General features: G+C 39.9%; 4 protein-coding genes across 6 annotated transcripts in view; 2 read left to right on the top strand and 2 right to left on the bottom strand.

The window, feature by feature from the left end:
• Positions 1-7,025, bottom strand: part of ncoa5 (nuclear receptor coactivator 5) — a 9,881-nt gene extending 2,856 nt beyond the window's left edge. Inside the window, exons 1-7 of the mRNA XM_025059909.1 lie at positions 6,873-7,025; positions 4,486-5,970; positions 4,235-4,342; positions 2,751-2,814; positions 795-1,061; positions 593-708; positions 1-13 (exon numbers count right to left, since the gene is read on the bottom strand). The exon at positions 1-13 is cut by the window's left edge and continues 114 nt beyond it. Coding sequence (XP_024915677.1) covers positions 1-13; positions 593-708; positions 795-1,061; positions 2,751-2,814; positions 4,235-4,342; positions 4,486-4,654 — 737 coding nt within the window. The 5' untranslated portion in view covers positions 4,655-5,970; positions 6,873-7,025. The remainder of the gene's footprint in view (positions 14-592; positions 709-794; positions 1,062-2,750; positions 2,815-4,234; positions 4,343-4,485; positions 5,971-6,872) is intronic.
• Positions 6,306-9,774, top strand: LOC112486253 (proline-rich protein 13-like). Of its 2 annotated transcripts, XM_025059906.1 has the most exons (5): positions 6,306-6,487; positions 7,470-7,534; positions 8,321-8,367; positions 8,467-8,990; positions 9,459-9,774. In XM_025059906.1, the coding sequence occupies exons 1-5, from the start codon at positions 6,386-6,388 to the stop codon at positions 9,495-9,497; spliced, it is 777 nt and encodes a 258-aa protein (XP_024915674.1). In that variant the 5' UTR covers positions 6,306-6,385; the 3' UTR covers positions 9,498-9,774. The 2 variants fall into 2 exon arrangements, with proteins under 2 accessions (XP_024915674.1, XP_024915675.1); XM_025059907.1 differs by lacking the exons at positions 6,306-6,487; positions 7,470-7,534 and adding an exon at positions 7,557-8,175 and having other exon boundaries at positions 8,299-8,367.
• Positions 9,775-10,958: 1,184 nt separating this feature from the next.
• On the top strand, positions 10,959-12,819 carry LOC103386691 (proline-rich protein 13). 2 transcript variants are annotated; one of them, XM_008321090.3, is made up of 4 exons: positions 10,959-11,085; positions 11,781-11,809; positions 11,913-12,349; positions 12,429-12,819. In XM_008321090.3, the coding sequence occupies exons 2-4, from the start codon at positions 11,794-11,796 to the stop codon at positions 12,465-12,467; spliced, it is 492 nt and encodes a 163-aa protein (XP_008319312.1). In that variant the 5' UTR covers positions 10,959-11,085; positions 11,781-11,793; the 3' UTR covers positions 12,468-12,819. The 2 variants fall into 2 exon arrangements, with proteins under 2 accessions (XP_008319312.1, XP_024915874.1); XM_025060106.1 differs by lacking the exon at positions 10,959-11,085 and having other exon boundaries at positions 11,759-11,809; positions 12,429-12,535.
• Positions 12,820-12,898: 79 nt separating this feature from the next.
• Positions 12,899-25,966, bottom strand: ipo9 (importin 9). The gene is made up of 24 exons (XM_008321088.3): positions 25,627-25,966; positions 23,182-23,243; positions 22,960-23,046; positions 22,644-22,845; positions 22,075-22,163; positions 21,338-21,424; positions 21,131-21,250; positions 20,618-20,718; positions 19,657-19,715; positions 19,384-19,535; positions 19,211-19,309; positions 18,603-18,709; positions 18,373-18,512; positions 17,846-18,008; positions 17,476-17,702; positions 17,215-17,363; positions 16,615-16,743; positions 16,237-16,512; positions 15,985-16,151; positions 15,306-15,439; positions 15,118-15,237; positions 14,914-15,024; positions 14,727-14,803; positions 12,899-13,740 (listed from the first exon to the last, which is right to left on the bottom strand). Exons 1-24 carry the CDS (start codon positions 25,784-25,786, stop codon positions 13,630-13,632), a joined length of 3,129 nt encoding a protein of 1,042 aa, XP_008319310.1. The 5' UTR covers positions 25,787-25,966; the 3' UTR covers positions 12,899-13,629.
• Between the last annotated feature and the right edge of the window lie 142 nt (positions 25,967-26,108).

The following is a 26,108-nucleotide window of genomic DNA, read 5'->3' as shown; positions in this document are numbered from 1 at the left end:
AACACGACCATCTGTGTTAGAAAACTCATTAGGGGTCTGTGTGATGTATGATATAACCAGGTCTGACAAATGAGTTTCTCACTTCCACATAGAAAATACAAGAAAAACATTTCAGGAAGCCGAATAAAACGGAATCTCGTCAATTACCCTGCAACACAACAACATTTTTTCTCAGATCTGGATGTTTTTCTAGTCATAGTCAGTGGACCATGGAGAATGTGACTTGGGCATGAAACTCAAATTGAAACTTGCCTTGGACTTGGGACATAAGACCAGAGACAAGTTGAACAAAGACTTTAGAGACAACTTGGACTCCAGTACAAACAATTGACACAGAAAAAAATTACATTCTTAACATTGCAGCACCAGGGGTTAAAAACTAGGTTAAATGTTTGTATTCAACAGGTTTTTAAAAAAAAAAAGTGTGAGAAGTTCATCATATTTGATCGATGAGGTTTAAGTAAGGTCTCAGAGGACAAAATCTGATGCACCAAACGATGACTGCTACAAAAAACAGATGAATTTTGTGAGCAGACACTGGTCAGAGGTAAGCTTTCTAGTGTTTATGGACCAGAAAACTGTCCTTGAAAATGACTCCTACCCTCAGATTCACGGCGTCCATTCCAGGGATCTCTGTACGGGTCTCTGTAAGGTTCTTCCTTCCTCCGGTAATAGTCGTCTGGGCGGTAGTATCGCTCAAATTCATCCCTACTGAGTAAAAATATTTCTGGGTCAGACAAATGTGTTACCAGTCAACCCCTGTATGTCTAAATTATGGGATGACAAATAGTTACCTGTATGCTGGGTCCCGTGGGTCTCTTGGATCCCGCGTGTCCCTTGGATCCCTTGGGTCTCGTTGGTCTCCCCTTACGTCCTTCTCTCTGCTCTCCGAGCTCCGGTAGCGGAAATCAGGATCACGGGGGTTGGTGCTTGGCCTTGGCTCTCGACCCGATTCCCTTCCGTCACGGCCATCCCTGGCGTCACGTCCATCACGACCAAACACAGGAGAGCGGGATCGAGGTCGAGGCTCTTTGCCGTCACCATAACTGCCATAAGGGCCCCTGAGAGAAGTCACATTAATTAGTGCAGGAAGAATATTAAGTGCAACCTTTGATGTTAGTAGAGGGCAACAGAATGTTTCCTCCCAACAGTGTGGACAGTGTTACATCTAATAATGAAAGGGAAAAAAAATCTGAAAAAAAAACCCGGTAAATGCAGTAGCAACGCAACGCAACCAAAAGCACCTACGAAGTTCGCAAAGAACTAAATCCAGGTGATTCCGATACCATCTCTTTTAACAACATTGTGCACATTTTCTGTGAGGCGAGTTCGCAACAACACGGACGATGACCATCGAGGTTTGTTGATGATTAACGCAGCACTTTCTGCCTTTGTGGACGATATTGTGCATTTCGTGCATTAGGCTCAATTCGCAAGTTGTCCTCCCATGATGTTTCCAGTTGTTTTTCCTCGCTCAGAAAAAGATAAATGAGTGAGAACATAAGGTTTTAGCGCAACATATTCTCCACTTTATTTATACTCCCATGGAAACTCCTCTGAAGAGAAACGTCAAGCTGCTAAATACGAGTCCATCTGAAAATCAAACTGAAGATCCAAAGTTGACGGTGATGACACGACACGAAGGAATTATAACATTTTTTCACGTTACTTCGATTTGTTTTCCCTAAAGCACAAATAACTGAGGTGTGTTTAGCCGACGGTACGTTGTTGTTCACTTTTGTCAAACACAACCGAGTCAGAAAATTATCCCAAGAACCGCCAGAGATTTACAGTTTTACGCAAGAGTTCCATCATTTTCAACAAAGACGGCACTGAATGATTTCATTCCTTTTATCAAAGAAGAATCACTTTTAGTTTGTTCCTTTAACAGAGGTTGTCACAACAGTGGCTTTTTTTTTTGGCAGTTTTTAAGAAGGATGCCCTTCCTGACGCAACCCAACCTGCAAGGCAAGAAAGAATCCCTTACCATTCCAGCGCCATTATTTTCACACTTGGTAATGACATGTCAAAAATATCCCAACCCTGAACACAATTGACTACTTGTGTCTGATCTTCTTCAATCTATATACCATACTACTGTCAAAACAAAATCATTTATTGTTAAATAAATGTCAACAATGTAACACTAGGGTCAAAATGTGTGGATTAGAAAACATACAGTTTAGTAAGAGACAGTATGGGTTTAACTCTATGAATAAATGCTAATTTGGCTTTTAAATAAAATCCAAAATCTTACTGACAATTTCCTTGCAAAAGACTCTGTTAACAAATTAACCAGATATGAATGTACACTAGCTTCATTTGAACTAATTACTTCAAAGTTGAGTCCAATTCAGTTCAAATGTATGCGTCTGATATTTGTTCTTAATCAACACAAGCTACAGTGGGATTACCACATATTTTTAGCTTAAAGGTTTGATGAAAGAGAAGCAATACATAAGTCACACAAATCAGAGAGATACTTCAAGTCTGCAATAAAGAGACTCCAAATTACATCCATGTCTTTATTCAACACGTGGAAATTGGAATTTTGAGATATATCTTGAATGTCCCATAAACTTTAGAAAGCGCATTTACTGCTATGGGAAGTACCATCTATAGGCTTCTCCACTGGTGGACATGAGAGTTGAGGAAGTGTTAAAAATTCTTTATTTAGTTGTTTGGGGTTTTTTTTTACCGGAACCTCGGAGGCGATGGAAGTTCTGCACACCAATTTCGCATTACTTTACCTTCGTGGAGGGCTCGGATTGGAATGAGGTTTAATGTTCCGTCGTTCCACTGCCATATTTACATCTGAAAATAAATCAATCCAAACGTTGAACATCACAGTGACATGGAAATCATCAGCTTATCTGTTCACGTAGAACGGAGAGGCCGCAACAACACTTTCACGATCTAAATGTTACCGAACACATCCAAGCATAAAATTCCAGACTGGACAAACGTCACATTGCAGCAAATCAACCAAATAAGTGAAACTGTAGGACATTTGAAAGAAATGCAAAATACTTTAGGTTTTGCTTTCAAATTGGATTTGGACATGGGTGGGAATGAAAGGCAGAGTTGCAAAGCAAAATAAAGGATTTTCGATATCGGCACCGCTTCACTGATGTTGCACATGTTTATTACTTTGTGGATTCACAATATACGTATATGAAATTGTACATGAAACAATTGCATTCTCCATTTTGTGGACTTTTAACAGCTTACAATTTGCCTCAAAGGTGCACTGTGTAAAATTTTAGTGATACAATTTCATATTTGACTGGGTAGAAATTAAACATGGAATAATTGTAATTGTGCCTTTGAGAGCATTCATTCACCCCACAGTAATTCTTTTCCATGAACCCACAATGAACTCTCTGGTAGTTATGAGGAGTGAGTTTTTCACTATAGACCAGACGTGGGCAAACTTTTTGACTCGTGGGTCACAATTGTCCTAAAATTGAACAGGGGGGCCGGGTCAGGAGCAGATAGATGGAGCGTTCTTGTGAACTAAGATAAATGACATGTAAAAGTCATGTACAAACGCTAAAATGCTTTTATCAATTTCTACACCATCTATTGGGGAAATGTGGGTATTGCAAGGAAAGGCAGAAGTATAATGATAAAAGTTTAGCGGGCTGGATTAAAAAGGTGAACGGGCCGCATCCAGCCCCCGGACCTTAGTTTGCCCGTGCTTGCTATAGACCAGCGTTGCCCAAACTGTTCCACAAAGGGCCGCTGTGGCTGCCAGTTTTGTTTCAACCAAGCAGTAGCACACCTGAGTTGAGAGGTTTAATCAACTGGTCTCAGTCTTCAGACAGCTGAGTGGTCAAACTATGTGCTCTTGGTTGGTTGAAACAAAACCCCGCAGCCACACGGCCCTTTGAGGAACAGTTTGGGCATGTCTGCTATAGACGCTGCCATGTTGGATTACAATTTAACTTTACCACTAGACGACCCCAGAACCTACACAGTGCACCTTTGACTAAGCACAAGGCATAGGGTTTCACCTTAACCATCATCGCCTTAAAACTGCACTACTGTTTAAAGGAAAAAATTGAATTTGTGGACTCCAATTTCCCTGATCAAAAACAAGGAGAATTGAAAATAGTTACGTTTTTTTTTTGTTGCGGTGCAGCCATAAAAGCTTTTGTTGTTTGTCACTGTTCAGCAGTGACAGTCTAGGCCCTGCTGCAACACAATCACTCATGCTGCTTTTGAGTCTTACCTATTTTATAACCTTTATATATTCGACACTTTGATGCCGCCTTTGCAGCTTCGGCTTCTTCAACATGTTCAAATTGAACAAATCCAAACCCCCGAAACAAGGAAACGCCTGGAAGAGGAACATTTTAAAATGATACAAACTTAAAATCTGTTTGGGAAAAAATTTATTTATGAAAAAACAATAAATTAATTTTACATTTTTAAATATTTTACATGCCAATATATTGAACTTATGTTGTAATGATTACTAACCGACTATTTTCCCGTATGAGGTGAACATCTCTTCCAAATCCTTTTTTCCCATGTTGGAGGTTGGCAAATTCCCAACAAATATTCTTCTTTCCATATCACGAGGATCACTACTGCTGCAGGAGCGTGAAAAACGCCCTGGCGATGGGCTCCGACTGCTTCGGTGAGACATGACTGATCCAGGTGTACGTTTCTTTTTTTGTACTTCTCAAAAGAATTAAAAAATGTTTTCTTCCAATATTAAATGTTTGAAATGTTAAAACTCCTGAAATGCCAGCAGGTGCCAGAGGGTTAAAAGAAGAGAGAAAAGATCCTTGGAGGGATAAAAAGTTCTAGTGGAGATAGTTTCGGAGGAAATCAGAGTGAGACAGAAAATGAAAATTTAATACCGTCGCAAATACTTTTCCACACCAAGAAGAGATTCTTCAAAAATTCACAAATTTCACTCGCATGGTTTTATATGCTTTGTTTCATCTGGGCTCTTTTGAGATAAACAACCGCATTAAACTAATTTTTTTTTCTTGCACAGACCAAGTTCGTTTCATCCTCAGGTAGGCTGCTTTAGAAATGTCTTTGAAAATTCACATAAAGCAGCAGTTCGTGTAAACCCGAGGGTTTCAGCACCATTCACATGATGCTTAAAATTTTTTGAAAATGAGATCAGTAGTTCCTTCAAATGCAGAACGACTTAAATTAAAATGACGAAAAACAAAATCAACAGGAGTATAAAGGTTTTTTTTTTGTGGATTTCCCTGTTACACTGTACCAGTTTTAAGATTCATTCCATATAAAACAAAAGTGCAAAGTTGTTGTTGTTTGAGAGTTTAGTAGCAATTTTAAAAATTCTGTAAAGATTCACAACTTTGCAAAAGTAATAAGAACTTTGGTAAAATAACACAGGTACTGATACCAACATTAGAGAAAAAAAATCCTAATTTTATTTAAAATTGCAGTCCATCTCTTCCTGAGTAATGCAGTCGGTGACAAACATACTGGATGTCAGTGATTACAGTGATGTTTCATAAATGCCTGAACTTATTTTAGGGCTTTTTTTTTAATATACAGGCTCTTCAGAGTCTCACATATGGACTGCAATATTAAGTTTTAAAGCTAGTATTACCAGGTTTACAATTAGTGCCTCTACAAGTTTTTTAGGCCTTACTCAAAATAATAAATTAAGGTTCAGGTTTATATACTTTAAAACTAACTTTCTCTACAGCCCTTTAATGTTCACATCATTTTGCAGTTTTAAAATTATCCTGGATTTTCTCCACCTAATAATGCTCCTAAATGTTCTCTAGAGTACCATGTGTACATGACCCATTTGTTTGTACTTCTTAACAAATTGTAGGCATTTAAGTTCTTATAAACGTGCATTATAAACTAATGCACGTCTTAGCAGTTAAAGAGCATTGATGAAGAAAACACTTACATACCTTAACTTGAACCAGATGAAGAAGGATTTGGTGTCCACTTGTTACAAGGGAACTGAAAAGACAGGAGCAAAACTTATTTCCTATACATTAACATTGTTTCACCTTTTAGAAGTGATGTTCTAATGATAAAATTGTGACTGTTTTGTTAGACTATACATAATCTGTTCAAATGAGAATGGACTAAAAATATATTTTAACATTGGCAAAACAATAGAGGGGTAAGGATGTGAGAGGCTAACCCAGGAAATAATCACAATTGCACACAACAAACTACAAAAATACAGTGTTAAAAATTGCAGTAAGGATACCTCATTTTAATGAGTTTTTGAAAGAATAAGTAGTTATATATAATACGTTTTTTTTATTTACCAAAGCTTTGTCCCAACACGGGAAACAGGAGAGTTTAACTGCGTTTACGGCACCATCAACTTGGAAGGAGTACAAGCTACATACAATATACACATGGCATGAACTGTAGAAACATCGGCGTGGATCGTATTCAGTTGACTATAGCACACACTGACTCGCCTGTTAAATACAATTACTGGTTATACCGTCAAAACATTTATGTGAGTGTATTTTCGTGTATTCTTTTTTTCACCAACGTTTTTTTCTGCTAGTTACTCGATTTGAATAACGCTTTCGCCGCCCCAATGTAGTTTAATCGAACCGTCGTTGATTCATTTGCTTGGGGGAGGGTCAAATTGTCATCTATCGACAGCGTAATTTATTTATTTTATTTACAAAACTACTACAAATTACCGGATTGTGCTCTAACATGGCGTGTAAGTAGTTGCTGTTCCACGGGACACGCAGCTTTATCGTTAGCAATATCTACTAGCTTAGCTTGAGCTGTTAGCTAACCTTCATTTTAAACCGCTGTATACATTCCTAGCTTCAGCGACTTGTACTTTTCACACAAAGGGTGTATCTTAAATTATTCACAACACTTACTCAAATTTGTATGTAGTATGTCGTCTTTCTGTTGCAACTCGCAGCGAACACTTTGTATTTGAATGGCGATTTTTCCTAGCTTGTTCTTCTTCGTTGCCTCCTTCTGCTCGTTGATTTCCTGCCGCAATAACCCTACTTCCTCTTTTTGGGCCCAACGATAAATTTGTATCCCGCCACCCAATGGTCAGAAATCAAACATGCGTCCACTCGCCTACCTAAATTTTAATAATATTTAATACATATTATTATTACTAGTGGTATTATTATTATTATTATTATTAATAATAATAATATATTATTATTATTGAATTACATAATTCTATCTTACTTTTACACGTGTTATATCTACTAATTTGTTCACATACTTTAACACTTGAAGTTAAAAACCTGCTGTTTTTTTTTTTATTTCCTAACCTTTTGCTTGTTTAACAGCCAACCCATGATGTAATGGAAATAAGTGTGTATGGACAAAATTATTCACGTGGCTTAACAATGATGAAGTTAGGTGTGTGTGTTTGTATAAAACTAGTTTGTTAAGTTTTCATGCACACAGGAATGTTGCCATGACCTAACGTGTATGGGGGCGTGGTCTTACAGGAGGCAGTACATAAAGGAAGAAACCGTCGTGAAGAAGTAAACACGGACTACAGACTGTTTCGAAGGTAAGGCTGTATACTAAAATAATCGATATTATGATACTTAATTGTGCTCTTAATTGTTTGTTAAGTTTTAACATAAAATTCATCAGAGGTTTGTCATTTGGATAGATAGATATGCTTTTATAAGGCATATTATATAAATGTTAAACATGGGCTTACAATGTTATGACGAAATGTAGATTGTACTTCCTAGATTGTACTTCATACATCAGATACATATATTCTAAATTACTTTTTATGCCACGTTGAAGTTTTTTGTTTGTTTGTTTGTTTTTTTAAGGAACATGTCCTTTATCCCATACTTCCTTCTACTTCTTTGGCCTTTACCAGCAGAAAGCATTATTTTAGTTACATTACTGACACCTAATGTTCCTTTTACACAGGGAAATGTTTAACTTAGATGGTTCAGAAACTAACTCATTAAGACAGGACATAACAAACAGTCAGAGGGCAGAATCAGGGCGGAACAATAAACCGTAATGTAAGGTGTGGATCATACGGCTATCTTAAAATGACAGAGATGATTGTTAAATTGTTATAAATTTTTTTTTGGAACTTCTCAAACTGAGGGTTTTGGGGATAGCTTTTTTGGTGAAAAATATAGTATGTCTTTTCTTCGCTGAGATGTCATTGTCCAGCAAATATGTTGTGTGTGTGTGTGTGTAGATATATATAATGATTTTAAACACTTTGTTTTTTTGTAATGGAGACTATGTCAGTTTGCACTGGAACAGTCATCCTTTTTTTCTTTGTTAATTCACTGCAATTGTTTGGTTTTTTTTTCCACAGTTGTGACCTGTCAGGCTCGTACAGCATAACCATGTGGCCAAATCCAGGTGGGAATCTCATATATTCAACATGGTCCATATTGAAATTTTAAAATTAATTACATGTGTGTGTGTATACGTGCTCATCTGTGCTGTAATGCTTACCAGGACCTCCCCTACCTATCGGAGGAATGAACCCTGCCTTCCCTCCTGGATACAACCCAGCATACCATACGAGCACTGCATATCCTGCTTTTCCTGCCAACCCTGCATACCCTCCAAACATTCATTTTCCGGGACATTCTGCACATTCTCCAGGACTTTATCCTCAGCCTCCAAATCCAGCATACCCACCTCACCAATACCCAGCTGCTATGAACCCTGCAATGTTACCAAATGGACCTCCAGGTGTGATGCCGTACGGAGCTCCCCAACCACATCTGTACCCCCCTGGTCCACATGGGTGTCCACGTATCCCTCCTCCAGGTGTTTATCCACACGGATACCCACGTTCACCAAAATGGGGTCACCACAAAGGGTATTACCACGGAGGTGCAAACACTGTATCTGGAGCAGTGGCTGGAGGGTTGACAACAATGGTGATGGGAGCTGTGACACACAAAGTCAACAAGAAGATGAGGAAGAAGATGAAGAAAGCACACAAATGGCACAAGCATGGCTACTATTGCAAGGTGGGACTGGGCTGAAAGATTATTTTACTTGCACTTAGAAAGCTTCCCATTGAATATACAGAATAAATGAGTTTTGAATCACTATCTGGGAAGGACAGTGTAAACACTGAAACATTGAGCTATATACTTATTTATAAAAGGGTAAACATTTTATAATTTAGATGTTAAACGATGTTAAACGGCTGTCAATTTTTAAAAAAATATCTGATTATGAAGATTCACAATTCGTAATGATTAATCAAGCTGAATAAAATGTCCTTATTGTTTCTTTCTGTATTTTGCTTTAAAAATTTTAGTGAAGCTGTTTCTCCGAAATTGATTAATCAGTCTTTTACCATTGTGGTATTTTAGGCTCAAAGTGCTTTGGTGAAATAACAACAATATAATGCAGTTTTGCATTTGTTAAATGATAAATGTTGCTTTATTTGGCCAAATTTATGATTTCTCTTTTTTTCCTTTTTCTTGGTGTCCTCCAGCAGCAGCAGCAGCAGCAGCGACTCAGACTGAAGTGAACTGTCGAAGAAAAAGGAATGCTTCTTAACAGTATCAGTTCTAATATTTTCTTCGACATATGTAAATACTTACTGGACCTACTGGACTAGATCTACACTGGAAAGATAAACCGAGAAATGGAGTTGAACATATGTGCATTCGTGTTCTTTTTCCTATTTACACATAAGAGTTTTTTTTAATGTTGTGTAACTGGAAATGTATGAAACAAAAATCCCCTAAAGCTCTACAAAGTACTTATTAAATATATTTAAAACAATTTAAAAATTGTAAACTGGCACCATGTTTCTGTCCTTTCAAGGTTTCAATGTTGTTTGTGTTGACCTTATGGCATTAGCATAATGCAAATAATGCACACTTTATTTTGCACCACTTCATTTGACTCAGATTTAGACAAGCCCTAACCTGAGCCCAGGAACTGGGACTCTGATAATGCTGCTGTCGTTACGACCAACTGCAGCTCTGATCTCACTGTTGTAACATGTTTGCTGGTACTTACAGCAGTGATTCTTAACCACTGCGTCGTGGCACATACTGTGAGACATCATTAGGGGAGCTGTGGAAAATTATCTGATTTCACTTAATTGTGCTGAAAATTATTATTTATTTATGGCATATAATTTTTCTTTGCTCGTCAATCCATGAAAGGCAGAACAATTAAATACTCTTCTGCTAGGTGGCGGCAGATGGCTATGAACACTAAAAAAACCAAAAAATCAGAGCTGATAAAAAAAATCTTTGTGATTATCTTTCTTCAATTCCTGCCAGTATATCAACGTTATTTTCAAATAAAAACCTGTGATTTTAGTCAATTATGAAGTCATATAAACTAGAAGATTATTATATTTCATGTCATATAGTTTTAAGAGATTTTTGTTTGATGGTGTGCATCGGGGTTTTTCCTGACGATATATGTGTCATGGCTCAAAAAAGGTTGGGAAACACTGACTTACAATAAATGTAAATATGATATATGACATAGATTAGTTTGATACAGAGCCTTAAAAAATCTCTTTTCATAATACCTAGTCACTGTTTCCTCTTTTTAGTTTTATTGGTAGCAGTAACAGCAGTTTGTTAATTGTTAAATTTGTTTTCAGTCAGGGCTGGAAATTGTCTAAATATTTTAGCTTTATTTGGAGGAAGCTTGTAACTAATATTTAGATTCTTAGAGACTCTTTAAAGATTTGTGTTGCAACACAAAATAACTAAAGCAGATGTAAATAAAATCATTGCAAAATAAGCTGAACACATGAAGGGGGAAACTGGTTTCATCTTGCACATAGAAACTATGTAACATACGAAAACTGTAAGAACACTTTCAGTGGCTTAGGTTTTATAGCAGTGTAGCACCGTCTACTTCCAACTAGGAAAGAAACTACGAATAAAATCAGTATTTAACCGGTTTTAAATAGTTAACTATTCAGGAAGTGATTTCAATACAAATAAACATTGTGATCTTAAAAGTGGGCGTGGCTTCCTGCTACATCCCCTGCTGCTGGGGCGGAGAACGCGGAAGTAAAACTCTGGCGGAGCTGAATCCTGGACTGACTTTCTAAACCCTGGTCCAAGGTACATTTCTGAGGTAAGCTGCGATTAAACGGTGCTAATATTTCCACACATTCTCCTCAATGTAATTCTAACTTCGCCACTACTCGAAAGTTAAACAGAGAAATTTTAGGACACTGCAGGTGGTTGATATAAAAACAGATCAGACCGCTACCAAAACACGATAGTATTACGTCATCATGATTTGTCACAATTTTGAGTAAGCGCAAAAAAAAGAAAAAAAAAAAGAAAAAAGAAATAAGTTGTCTATTTTTATACGTAACCCAGACTTTTATTAACAAAAAAGTTTTATGTGACATTACATGATTCCATTTTTGAAGCATAATTATATTTTTGGTCTATATGAAATAAGAATTACTTTCAGTCGATGTTTGACTTAAGTTATAGGTTTATGTTTGGTCTAGTTATATTTCAGGTAATTTTTTGGACTTTTTAAATGTTGATTAATCACTTGAAATGATTCCTTATTGATAACCGATTTATTAACCAAGAGCAATAAAATAGGAGCAATAATAACAGTTAATAGCTGTAATACTAGTTTTAGACAACACTGGTTTGAATATGCTCTTTGTTTGTTACTAACATCACTGAGAGTAGATTTTGTTGATGTTCTGCTGCAAGTCAAACATGATGTTGCACAATTCTATGTTTGAGTTTACTGCAGTATCCAATTTTTTTCCTACGTTTTCTGACACCTCTCTTCTTTCATAGCATCAATATAACAATGTGGCCAAATCAAGGTAGTACAACCTCCATGACTCACAAATTATAGTAAAAATGAAATCTGACTTTTATGCCCGATAACATGTTGCATGGACTATGTGTGTTCCTTTCACGTTTCAGGGCCACCCCCTCCTACGGGGCCACCAAACCCTGCCTATCCTCCTGGCTACAACCCTGCATATCCAGCTGGACCTCCTCCAGGAGGCTTCCCACAGCCCACAAACCCAGTGTACCCACCTGGTCAGTACCCAGCTGGGATGATGAACCCTGCTGTGGTGCCACCTCCAGGTGCGATGCCGTATGGAGCTCCAGGACTTCATCCTTACCCTGCAGCACCTGGTGGATACCCAATGGTGCCCCCTGCAGCTGGCCACCCAGGCCCGTTTCCACACTCTCCGAAAGGTCACAAAGGTCATCATCATCATGGAGGCATCGCTGGACCTTTAGCTGGAGGAATAGCAGGGATGGGAACGGGGATGGCGGGACACAAAGCCCACAAGAAGATGAAGAAGAAGATGAAGAAAGCACACAAGCATGGGCACCACAAACACGGCAAGGTGAGTTGGTGGTTTTTAGTGTTTGTAGACAACCAGTGGAATTAAATATCAAATTACATTTTTACCTTTTTCTCCGCAGTCCTCCAGCAGCAGCAGTAGCAGCAGCGACTCAGACTGAGTCAATGCAGATTACACAGAGATGACATTTCTTTAAACTTTGGCCTTAAAATGAACCATAAACACACACAAAAAAAAAAGTCATTCCACTTTCACCCACATTCTGAGAAAACAGCAGTATTATCATTTCTAGTTGGATGTACTTCTAACACTAGAAGTCTATGATATGTGAGCCTGTCGGCATCATTTCACTTTTCAGTCTTGTGTCATTGATTTCAAGAGCTTTTGTTAAGACATTCATGTTAATGTAAAATACATGGAGTTCTGTGTAAACACAGGGATTTAATAATCTGATGATCCCAATCTTAACTGATGCTGCTTTGCATTGTCTGCATTAAAATCTTTACCACTCATCCTTGTACTGGGTTTTCTGTACATGTTAACAGTTCATGCTTTAAACACACACAAGAAATTGAGGGGGGGAAAAAAGAATATGAAAGTTGTCCATGTTGGACTTTTATTTAGAAATTTATTGAGCTCAAATTTCAGTGGGTACAAGGGAATGACAAGGCTGTGAGTCACCATGTTAACAGTGTGAATTCCCGTATACCAAGTAGGAAGATATCAACAGGTCTGAAGAGCTTTGTTTTTTGTTTTTGTTCGAAATTTTCCTATCAATAGTCCACTTTTATTTTTAAAATATAAGGCCACCAGCAGTTGTCTTCCTATTTAAGGGCATGATTGCTTTTAACACCCGTCAGTAAAGTCTCTTGCATTTTGTCCTCTGTGTTGCATATACCATCGCTTTGTACAGAAACAAGAAAACAACCAGCTCACAGTACAAAAAAAAGTACGGGCCAAAAATAGTCTCTTTGTATTCTCATGATTCTTCTTTTCTCCACGGCTGAAGCCTCAGAAGTCTAACCACAGAAGACTCCAGAAGGTCGTCTCCCCTCTTCTTCTACACAGTCCTTTATTCTCCTCTAGCATCAGAAAAGTAATTCGTCCCTCGTCATGGTTACGGAGAACCAGTGGACTTCACGGTAAGTGCTTGTGGTCCTTCTCACCCCACTGTTATCCTCTCGTCGGACCGTCATCCCCACATTGTTTGTTTTTGGTGAATCCGTGATGAGAGCATAAGCAGGACAGGGTGAGAGAGAACGGTTTAGGGCACTACAGATGGAAGATGGTGTCCTGGAAGTGTAGATGTGAAGGCCACGAGGCTAAAGACCTATGGACTGTAGGGTTTGTCTCTCGACGCTGTTGAGGTGACCTGAGAACATGCTGTAACACGGCTGCTGAGCAAACTGTGTGAGGAAATCTGTCAGGTAGGCCTGCAGAGAGGAGACAGCATCAGTCACTGACCATTGGTGGTCCACAGTTGAAACTGCTGCTTCTCATTCAACTTCAGCTACAACTTTAAGTTGGAGTAAATTAAATTAAAAAAACGAGTTAACCCTCTTTTGACCTAAGGATCATTTTGACTCTAAATACTGTTCTGTTAACAAGTTCTATCAGCCTAGAAATATTTTTGTGGTAATGGTTTGACTTAAGGCACTGGTTCTCAACTCCTGGTCCGGGGACCGGTGCCGGTCCGTAGGTCATTTGGTACTGGGCCGCAATGGCACACAGAGTAGAAATGAAACGTACTTTAGTTTTACTAATTTACTTCATTCCAAAAGAATCCAGTCATATCCCTTCACTTTTTTCTAATAATCTGTCAATTTCAATCTGTTTCAAAACAACAGGCCATTCAGACTAAAAGATAATTTATTTAGAAAATTTAAGAATCCTTTAACAAAAGCGTGGTATTACCGGTCCATCCTTGATACAAAAATGGTTGGGGACCACCGACTTAAGGTGTAACACAATATACATTAAATAACAGCCAAACCAGGCAGGGTCATTTTTGACTCGGGGGGATGTGATGTGTGTGGCGATGGAGTGGACGTCATAAAGGTAAAGCCGGAGATTTTAAACTTATTTTTAAAGGTCTAAAACTAATGATAATTTAAGGTCAGAGGTCAAGAGTATAATAACATTTGATTAACTCACTTTTTCCACCCATGTAACATTTTTACATGTTTAAGTAACAAACAAATTAAATGTCCATTCAAAATGAAGGAAATTTTTATTTTTTGTTCATTCTTCTTTAAAATTCTGTTTTAATGGTCGGCGTTTCTGTGAGTTATTCAACAGTGACGTCTTTAGAAGTCACATATTATATACTTATATTATGTGTTTCTTCATCAACTTTATTAAACAGTTGTGTTTTACATTCAGACAACAGGGAAGAAACGAAGAGATTAAAAGCCATTACCTGTAAATCGATCTGATAAATGGGGTCTTTCAAAGCGTCTGGATCGTCTTCGTCATCGTCCTCGTAATAATCGTCATCTGTTAAAAACAGTTCAAACTTCCTCTAGACACTTTTGCCTTTTTTACCTGAGGATGTTATGACAAGATTTTCAGTATGAGCTGCTGCACAAAAGAAGACATCTTCTTACCATATTTGTTCGAGGCGATGAGATCAGACAGCAGCTGCCCTGCCAGGCCTTCGTCGTCCTCGTCGTCATCCTGTCCGTCCTCCTCGTGGTCCTCCCACATACCGGTGGAGTCTTAAACAAAAAGTGGTCAACGTCACTCTCATTCTTCAGGATGCAGTTGATACTGGTACTAGCATTTGATCTACTGTGGTCAGTAACAATCACCTTGGCTCCAGTCTGCCGCGTGTTCTCTGCTGGCGTTGGCCTCCACGACCGTTGACAGTTCATTGATGATGAGTTTGAAGATCTTCACCAGCAAAGGAATGTTGGTCCACCGCTCTGGGTCTGCGCAGGATAAATATGCTGTTAGACTATTTTACCTTCCCACATATTTACTTATTTACTGTACTTACTTTTGGCAGACTTTGACCGCGTACGGATGCCGTCCTCAGGGCTGTAGATCTCCTCTCCTTTAACCACGATGTCTTGGAGACGTTTGTCATCAGTGTTGAGGCTGTGCTGCAGCAGTTTGCACAGCGCCACCGTGCTGCAGGAATACAAATCCACACAGAATTACATATGTTGCAACGTGCAAAGGAAGAAAGTGATGTTCTTAGGCTTAACAATACTGACTAAAAATATAGGGATGTAACGATAACCTCAACTTTTTGTTCTTTTTTTTTAACAAATGAGCTTCAGACAAATTATAACCAAATACAATGATCCTGAATTTGAATGAACTATGCAAAATACCTTTACCAACAGAAATGGTCTCGTCTGCCTCATAAACAGAAATTGTTATCTTAGATAACACAAGACTTTAAAAACATATTTCTTTACAGGAAACTGCACACCACCGTTTATCTCTTCCTATTAAAATTTAAGCTGGTCTGGTCTGATTTACCTCACTCATATAAAACAACAAAAGGATATAAAAATGTTTTTTTCTTTAGAGAAACTATGTAAAACACTGTTTGTGTCTGTGTCACGTTCTGTTTGAACACCTAAACATGACGTGGGCTTTGTAGGGACCTGACATTTTTAGGGGTACTCCTACAGTACTTGAGTGTGTAGACAGAACTGTCCTCTGACCTGACTTTTCCCTCATACTGTCCATAGAACAGGTGCTGTCTGCTCATCCACTCCGTCATGACAAACTCCAGGGCAGGTTTCCCCGTGGGTCCAGGCAGACTGCACAGAAACTCCAGCAGGGGCTCCAGCTGAGAGTGGACCAGGTGAGCAAACACCATGATCAAGGACTATGGAGGGAAAGACAGGAACATGAGTGATGTCCACACAATCAGGTGCCTTTAGTTTGGGTGCCCCCCCACCCCTCCTCATCACCTGCATGACACTCAGCGTCTCAGCTTGTTGCATCTTGCTAAGAATCGCTCGGAGGATTTGGTCCAGCTGTTCGCCTAGCTCCGTCCCTGCCCGGGAGATCAGGGTGGACACCAACCTGCCCACGAAGGCTGCCGTGAACTCTGAGGTACGGGGGTCCAGCAGCTGGTTGACCACCTGCATGACGTACCAGAGGCCGGTATTCCCTTGCTCGTCCCTCCACTGAGCGATCTGCTCCAGAGAGACCGAGATGTACGCCCGCAGACACTCGCCACCGTTCTGGAGAGAGAAGAGGAGTTTGATGAATTTGACTTCTTACAGGATTTTTTGGCCTCTAATTTTTTTTATCTTAGTTAATTCTTAGATCTCAGATTGATTTACCTGCATGATGGTGTTGTCGTCCGTGCGGATGGTGCACTGGGCCACCACAGGGAATGCCTGACACACCAGCATCTCAGACAGAGGGGGTTTGGTGTTTCGTACGACTGTGGTCAGGATGTCGATGGATGTCTACCACACACGGGGAGGAGGGATTACTTACATTTCTGGAAAACTTGTGATTATGTTACAACGCAGCACAGAAACATTTTTAAAATTCACATTTTAGAAACCTATGGATTAGAGGAGTCAAACTCCAGGCTCAGGGGCCACTTCTGGCCTGCGAGCTCCCCTCATCTGGCCTGGGACTAAATATCATCAAAAATAATTTAATTTTGGCCCCAACAGTTTTTTGTTAATTTAATTTAAGTAAATGTTTTGGTAATTTAAGAATTGGATTTTACAATTTTTAAATTACCAAAACATTTACTTAAATTTAATTATAATTTAATTTACAAATACTTGCTGTTGTTTGGGTATTTATATTGAATAAAAACTGTTTTTTTTTTTCAAAATATATATATATATTTTTAACATCATTTGAACAGTTTGACACCCCAGCTAAGATCTACAACGATGTGTTTAGCACTAGTCTTATCTTACAGCACAGAGTCCCGAGGGGATCTTGTCGGGGGGAGCCTGCATGATGCTGACGAGCGTGGGGATGAGACGCATCTGCATGGGGCCCTGGCATCCTTCAATCTGGGCCAGTTCCTTGAAGATGTCCTGGGCCAGAGAAGCCACCACAGGGTCTGAGGAGGCAAAGTAAAGGATACGGTGGATGAGTACTTTTTTTGTCCATGTGCAGTAATAGCCATGAGCCCACTGACACAGGTAAAGGAAGTAGTGGATGTATGCAAATACCGTTGTTATATTTAAGAAAAATGGCAATAGTCAGAGGGCAGATCTTGTTCTCGGCGCTGGTGGTAAAGGCTGGGTCCACGGTGCAAACAATGCACAGCGTCTCCATGACCAGAGTCAGCACCTCTGAGCTGAACTGGGCGGCCAGTTGGACCAGTCCCTCTAAGATGCTGGGGAGGAAGGGCTGCAGGACGTGTGTGCTGTCTGAGAGCTTGAGCTGATCACAGTAGCTGCAGGTGTAAAAACACAGGGCCATGATCAGCTGATCCGTTAAACATCAATGTTTAACAATGTTAAATGTAACATAAATCACGAGCTAAAAACACAACACTGCAGTTCGACAACTAAAGTCATGACGACGCTGATGCCTCACCCCCAGATGGCCCTGACGGCAGAAATGCGGACAGAGGGCGGCTGGCTGTCATGGAGTCCACTGACCGTGGCCTGGAGGAATTGTTGGATGAGCTCTGGGGACATGGCTGCTGTAAAACGACTGGCCGCCCACAGAGCCCGACCCAAGAGGAACGGAGAAGCAGCTGAGAAAAGGACAAACAGTTCTTGTTTCAGTTTTGGCAACTTCCCTAACAAGTACAATAATAGCTTTGAAAGCAAAACATTTTAATTGCAAAGTGACTGCACATTTTTCGTCGGTTCTAAATGTACCTTAGGTTCATAGAGCCCTTAGAAACTTGGGAGTGGCCAAATATATTTGCACAATAAAAGAGCATTTAATTTTGTAGAGCTCCTCATCTTTTCCAGTCAAACTGCAGTGGTGTACTTTATTACTGTGAGATTTTTCTCCACCTTTTATCAATAGAAAATCTGTTCATGAGATTTTTCTCCACCTTTTATCAATAAAAAATCTGTTCAAAAATGTTCAGGGTTTAAATAAAACCTCACCTGTCAGATTGAGATCAGCCAGGATAACACTGGCCAGGAAGCCGTGCATATCAAACTGGATACGACCGTTCTTTACATTCTCAGTGATGATGGTTTTGACTGAACCCAGAGCCAACATGCAGGCCTCGTGGATCTTCCACCTGGGCCCACCAGGCAAAAAAAAAAAAGAACCTGTTGTAGTCACCAACAACAGAAAATCTGACCAGTGACAAACCAGTGTGTGTCCTCACCAGTGTTCATTCCCACTGTTTTTGGCCTGCTCTGCTTCCTGTAGATGCCTGGTTGCTGCTGCTGCCAACGCTGCTGCGCTTTCATTCTGAAACTCTGCTGCAACGGCCTGTGAGCAGAGGTCAGAGGTCAAGCTTGATGTTAACTTGGTGTTCAGCATTCAGTCAATTTCGCTAAACACAGCTCATGTCGCTAACGGTCCTTTAAAAGCTCCTTTAGTAAGTCACAACAGTGAGATGTGCCTGTGATCCTTATCTGAGATTGAGACCAAGTAATTACATCTCTATCCTGTACAAGCGTAACTTGTAAGATCAGCTGGCAGATATATGTATTACAATAATTAAGTGCAAATCATTTTATAAACAGTATTTCTAGATTTTCTTTACATAATATTTTACATATATTCCAATTCCAGTATTCAAATATATTGATTTTTGAGTCATAAAAATTGATTAAATAAAAGCTAACAGTGATAAATGTTTCTGTTGGAGGGAACTGAGACATGTTATTAAAATCTGATATTTTGGGGCGATATAGCATCAGTCTAAACTTTTTCCCAAAGTCAACAAAAACAAAAAGTTTAAAAAAAGGAAAACAGTAGTGATCTGACCAGTAACAGGTCCTGGGCAGAAATCCTGACAGAGTAGGAGAACGTGTCGTCGTCCTCGTCCTCCACAAACTGCTGAGGGTTGGCAGTCCACACTTTACCCTGAGGGGGACAGCAGTGACCACAGCGTCAGTCTGAGTCAACAGAAATACTCTTTACTGTGGTCATAGCCTCACCTGGTCTTCAGTGATCTGCATGTACAGGATGATGTAGTAGATGAGCTCAGGCAGAGCCTTCTTCACTGTGCTCTTGAACTTGTTGTTTTCCAGCAGAGTGTGAACAAACTCGAAAATGCTGAAGACGAGATTTTCAAAACCCAGAACTTCGCCTGTTGAAAAAGCAGAAAAATAATCCAGTAAAATAGACTGAAATTCATAAAGGGCTGTTACAAAAGGTTAGAGGCAGCTGTGAGAGGAAAAAACAAATAAATAAATAAGAAAAATAATCACCATCAGAGTCTACAGGATCGTCCACCTCCTCTGTATAGTTGACCTCCGTTCTTACATAAGTGCACATGTGGTTAAGGTTTAAACTCAGAGTCAAACAAAGAAAAGAACAATCTGGGTTCCCACAAACTGGCAACCGAAGTGACGTGAGAATTTGATTGGCTGGATGCGTCACGTGGGACACTGAGTTAAATTACAGTTAGTATTAAAAGAGATGTGCGTGATTTTTAACCGGTTTGTTTTTTTCTCCAAACAGAAAGACGCAGGGAGAAGAAATACCTTTTCAGGACATTACTTAAAGTTAGGCATGCACCGAAATTAAAATTCTTGGCCAAAAACCGAAACACCAAAAGAAAATATTATGCCAATTATTAGTACCATTGCATTTACGGCTATGGCTGTGAACTAAACCTCAATAAAATCAAGGCAATTGCGTGAATTAATATTAATGTTTCAAAGAATAAAACAATTACGGAAATATTTATTTAGCACATTCCAACAATGCACAATATAAAATAAGATAAAATTCAACTTGAAACTTGACCTCAATTATGTGTACATTAACTTATAATGTACAGGCCTGCTAAAAGATTGTTAAATTAAATATGTTCTCTCATAAAAACACAAAGTACATTTAAGTCAATTGCTGGATCATTTCTCATGCGCGCTGCTTTATTCCCGCATCCAAGTAATGATCTTTATAATGCGTATCAAGTAGTGAGAAAGTAGGATCTGAATAAATAGACCTCTGTGCTGCTCAAACAGGGCAAGAAGAGAGAGAATGTTGTAGTGATCGGGATGTTCGCCTTTCAGGTGATAAATTAAACCCGACGTGGAGAAATTCTTTGTCACAAAATTTCAGCATTACACGTTTTGCAAATCGCTATCCGTGGGTCTTTCTCGCATATGTAGGTAGATACAAAACGTGGGAATTTTGTTGAGCCACAAACTCTGTAAAGGATATAAAGCTGCACTTTCAGTCAGCGTGTTCCATACAATGGGTAATATCTGCTGCATAGAGGACACCATGGGTTTGGGGAAGTTCTTCACCAACGCTGTCACTGCCTGTGACAGAAGAGAAACTCGGCCGTGAGGACTCTAGACATCATTAGATCGCTCTAACAATGGACCTGGCTCTCGATGATTTCTGAATTGTTCAGCTGAATTTAATGATGTCGGGGTTGAAAAACCTCATTAAACAGACTTTTCACAAAGATGTAACAACAAAACTAGTCAAAGCTGTAGGAGACATGTTAAATTATTTTAGATGTTACAGCAGATATATTTAAAAATAAAACTTGTTTTGGAACTTTTCGACAAATAGACAATAGATAAATAGATAGAAATTAAGTTGGGTTTTTTTTCAGATTAATAAGTAGATAGACTTGTCATTAAGTTGATAAAACAATGTTTTTTAACACATCAACAACTGGTGAAAGTGTCTGCTTTAATAAAGATAAAAAAAGGTTCCTCTCACCTTGAGAACTTCCATTTTAAGACCACTGTCAGATGTGGGTCCATCAGGCATCTGCAGAGCCTGCACAAAGGCTTCTGTGAACTGCTGCACCACAGGGAAGATCAAGGCTTTGGCTGCGCCCTGAACACGGACACACACACAGACTGTGTTAGTCTCTGTAAACTTGTTTCATATCACAAAACAAATCAACTCACTGGAGTGACTCACCTTCTCTAACTCTTCAATGGCACAGATGAGGTTGGCACACGTGGTGAAAATCTCCACAGCTCTGGAGCGGGTACGAATGCCGTAGACCTGGGTCAGTTGGAGGGTGTTAGTAGAAGTCATCTACAGTGAAACTTTTGTGACATGAATTCACTGCAGCTGTTCTAACACATTCAGGTTGATACTTTGAGTGACATTTTTTGCTAAACAGTCACTAAGTCGCAAACTAAGGCCCGGGGGCCGGATGCGTCCCGTTCAGCTTTTTAATCCGGCCTGCCAAACCTTTCCAAATTATATCATTTATTTATATTATTATTATACCTTTCCCCGCAATACCCATGCTTCCCCAAAAGATGGTGCAAAAAATGCTAAAAGCATTTTAGCATTTATGCATGACTTTTACATGTGATTTATCATAGTTCTCATAGTTATCTATGTGCTCCAACCAGGAAGTTTGCCCACACCTAGTTTAGAACATAGCTGGTAAACAGGTGTGTCATGAATCCAGCCGTGCTCAATCCTACAGTTTGTTTGACCAAACACTGTCACTACCAACCGCCAGGGAAACACATGTCCCTTTTAAAAGATTCCGTTTGAGCCGTGTACAAGCATCAGATGATCTAGTATTTTAGAAGTACAGCTAGCTCCTTCTGAGGTGCCCTGCTCAAAAACAGATCAGTCAGACCATAATACCCAGAATCTCAAGTTCAACTAATCAGACCAAATGGCTGCAGCAGTACCTCAGCCATGGTGAAGATCTTGTACATTTCAGGCAGAATGACAGGGGCCACCAGAGGCATCTGAGTATCCGTCACCTCTCGGGTAAACTCTGGGAATGATGATCCAAAACAAACAGACGAACAAAAAAGTCAGGAACTAATCACATCAATATCTATTTAAACGATATCAACACTTAAAAACCTACCTACCTAATTACGAAAGATGGTTATTAAACAGCAAATCAACAAAACACTTAGTAGTAAAAAACAGGAAATTAGCATGATGGCTGCATTTTCTTACTTAATAACATGACCTTATTAAACAGCAAATCAACAAAACACTTCTCTCACACAAAGTAGAGAATTAACATGATGGCTGCATTTACTTACTTAATAACATGACCATATTATATTAAGGACTTGAAGAAAATAACATGTTTTGCAAATCATCAAGTGACTTTCAGTGAATATTTTCTCAATATGATAATTCCAGATGCTTTAAATCCTAAATTTAAGCCATTTTCATCTTGAAAATATGTCAGCAAACTTCAAGTATAAAATCACTTTTTTATGTGTATGTGGTTACATACCAGTGAGGACCCTCATGGCCCCGTGCACAGCGCTGATATCACCACTGACCAGCATTTCCATAAGCAGCGTAAAGAGCTGCGGCCAAGCCTCAGGCCAGTCCCAGTGGGCGATGGCTGAAACGGCGTAAGCTACGCTGGAGCGGACTTTGCTAATGGACTCCCTGAGACCCCCCGGTAGCAGCTCCCTGATAGCAGCTTTCGCCTAGAGGGGGACAAACGGTTTTGGACACGACAGAGATGTAAACTCCTGTGTTTTGTGCGATAAGACCAAACGAACGTAAACAACATTCTGCCACCGAAGAGTGGGAGTTTTTACCTGATCTGTGGTTTCAGGAGACCGGAATTTCTCTGACTGGGAACACCAGTGTGTCTCCACATACTGCTTCAGAATAACAGAAGCCAACTGCAAAACACACACAATCCATCGGTCAGCTGTGATAATGAGGCTTCAAAGTTTAGATTGTTGAAATATATAGATATCTGACTCAAAGGTGACTAAAAATGATCATCACTGACACAGTAGTTATTTCCTGCTCACCTGACGGATGGCAAGTGCTCCCTGAGGATCGACCGTGAGTTCTGCCAGGTGGACGCCAAATTCTATAACGTCAACAGAAGAGAGAGAGAGTGAGAACTTAATATTGATTAATAATCAAATGAATGTGGTTGGGCACATTAAAGGGAACACCTTATCCTTTAATGATGACTTAAAAGCCAGTCAGTAGCATTGAACCGTCAGAGCGTGTGAAGGAGTAAACATCTTTCAACATCCTTTTTCAGCTCTAATTTACACAGGCAGCTACTTATAACCCAATAGGACATCACAGCCTCATCGCTGGCAGCAGGAGCAGATCTTGATCATGTGATTACCCCGTGATTAGTAAAACTTGGCATTTTCTCTACTTATTATACAGTACTACTACAGCAAGGTGGTCGGTGCCAAATAAAAAACGAAATTTGTTACGCAGCCCTTGATGGGACTGGATTGTGGTGAAACCTTAGTGTAGTAGCTGACATGTAGGTATGGCCACTGAAATCGAACATTTAATACAAATGTGAAAAATATTGAAATTGAAACTAAAATTTGCCTGCCCCCACACTCCCATAAAACAGCACCCCCGACCCCACTTAGAGAACCACTGCCACTAGCATTGTATCAATGAGCAGCCAGGCCTGGTCCAACTCTGAGATGCAAGCAGATTGGATATCACTACTTTATCAGAACAACTATTAAAATTGTAGTACAACTATGAAAAAGGTCACGAGGTCAGTGGAAGACGCTCTGCCGCTTCTGAAGAATCAGGGATTTACTCTACTCAACTTTTCTGAATAATACCACATCATTATAATGATAATAAAGACACTGTCAGCTTAATTTCAGCCCACTATGAAATCAGTTTTTGTGTAAATAAAAAGGCAGGTAACTAAAGCTGGTACCTGTCCCAACTGTCACTAAAACGTGTTTAAAACGCTTAATTCAGACAGATTCAATTTACTAACTGTATGACAAAAGACAACACAAAGCCCTGGATCAGCTGGGGTTTAGCAAAGAGTGACATCGGGAGCCAGAAGACAATGTTAATGCTGACGGTCCGACGGCTGCCACAGAGAGGCCAGCAGACAGGGTAAGGCCACATTGCAGCAATATTAATGGGGTTTTGCAGAAACCTAGTGCAGCAGTTCGCCCAATGTAGCCAATGGAAACATGAGCTGAGGTCCACGGATCAGCTTGTTGATCATAAACGTCCGTGTTGATTCAATGATGAAAATAATCAAAACTGTGATGGTATGGTACAACAATTTCACTTCTGTGAAGATTCAATTAAAGAGGCTTATATTGGAATTTAAGACATGTATACTAATGCAATATTATCTCCAATAATTCTAGAAAAAGTATAAGTAGCAAAAGTAGATGGAGGAGACCACAGCTGTTTAATTATTTGTATGAGAGATTCACCAAAAAATACTAATGAAATGGCAACAGTTGCTTTATATGAGACAAAACAAGACAACATCCAACCAAACTATGGTTAATTTATACGTATATGTGTATAAATATATATACTCTATATATGCACAGAAAGAACATTCTAACTTCATACACACAAAAATCACACTGTGGTTCATTTCATTTCACTTGACAATGATGTCAATGAGTCATCTGTTGAGGTTGGATTATGTTGATCATCAAATCACAGAACGTGTGATCGTCAGACACGTGAGTATAAACTTCTGGAGGGGGGAATCTTCGCGGGAAAAACTGTCATCGGACATTCCGCGGTTGCCATGGCGATCGTGGCAAAAATAAGTTGAATAAAGGTTTGGGGTGTGACGTCATCCAGAGACCCACAGCGGGTACTTTTATTATGTGGTTCCATCAAACGGTTCGAATGGATGGCTATTCCAGCTGTCACAGTGATGTCATGGAAACGAATCGGAGCAAAACTACAAGTTTGATGCATTTACTGTTGTGTTTTTTTTTAAACTCTTTGGATTCTATATAAAATGATGACGAAACAGTGGATCAACAACTATTGGTAGATATTTGTTGAGCCACTGATCCATTTTCATAAAGAGACAGAAACATAGCAGTGGTCTCCTCCCTGCTGCGGTGCTGTTGAGGCCACACATGTGCTTCCCTGGACCCTCTCTTCCCTTCTCTCTGGCTAATGATTCATACCCGACACACTGTTAGTAGTGCCTCTCGTGGTTTGATTAGGACCTGTCCCAAAGATAAAGTCACCGTCAGGGTAAAAGTCAGCTGTAGGTTTCCATCAAATTCCCTGAAAACTTAGTCAACAATAAGTTGGAGGATAAAGGCCTAAGGTTAGCTCCACTTATCTCGCTAATGTTGACTTCAGACGTTAGCCTTAAGTCACACATACGATCTAAATTAGCACTGGCTAAAGACCCGGACAGCTGTCAGCGCAGAGCCGGAGCAAAGTGGTCAGGGAGCTGCTGTTTACCGACCGCACACACTCACCTTCCGTCACCTCCAGCACTTTTATCTGCTCCTCTGCCGCGGCGCGAACTTCTTGAACCGGGGACAGAATGGCCGTTAGCGTCTCGATCAAAGCCTCCTTCCGTCCCCGCTGAACCGGGCCCGACCCCGCGCCGGGTCGCGCCCCCCCGGCCACACTCATGCCTGCGATGTATCCACCCGCAGCCGCTTCAGAGACGGTCAGTGTCCTCCTCCAGCAGCAGCAGCTATAGCAGGAGAAGCAGGACTAGGAGCCGGGGAGAAGCAGCAGGGAGCGGAGGCGAATCGCGCCAATGCATGGAAAGACGGAGGCGGGGTTTAGCTGCAGGAAGTACACGCTGCTGCCTCTTGTTCTACGGTCTATAATAATATATTTCAGGCACACTCCTGCCAACTACTGGATTTGACGGGTAAAGAACATATTAGCTCTACACTGTTCCACAGTAGCACGACCGCGTTGGACAGAATGGAGGACGAGATGACGT

The sequence above is a fragment of the Cynoglossus semilaevis genome, chromosome 11 (genome assembly GCF_000523025.1).
Source record: "Cynoglossus semilaevis isolate Cse_v1.0 chromosome 11, Cse_v1.0, whole genome shotgun sequence".
Taxonomy (NCBI): Eukaryota; Metazoa; Chordata; class Actinopteri; order Pleuronectiformes; family Cynoglossidae; genus Cynoglossus; species Cynoglossus semilaevis.
The sequence above is the reverse complement of the archived record's forward strand: the minus strand, read 5'-3'. Positions and strand labels throughout refer to the sequence as shown.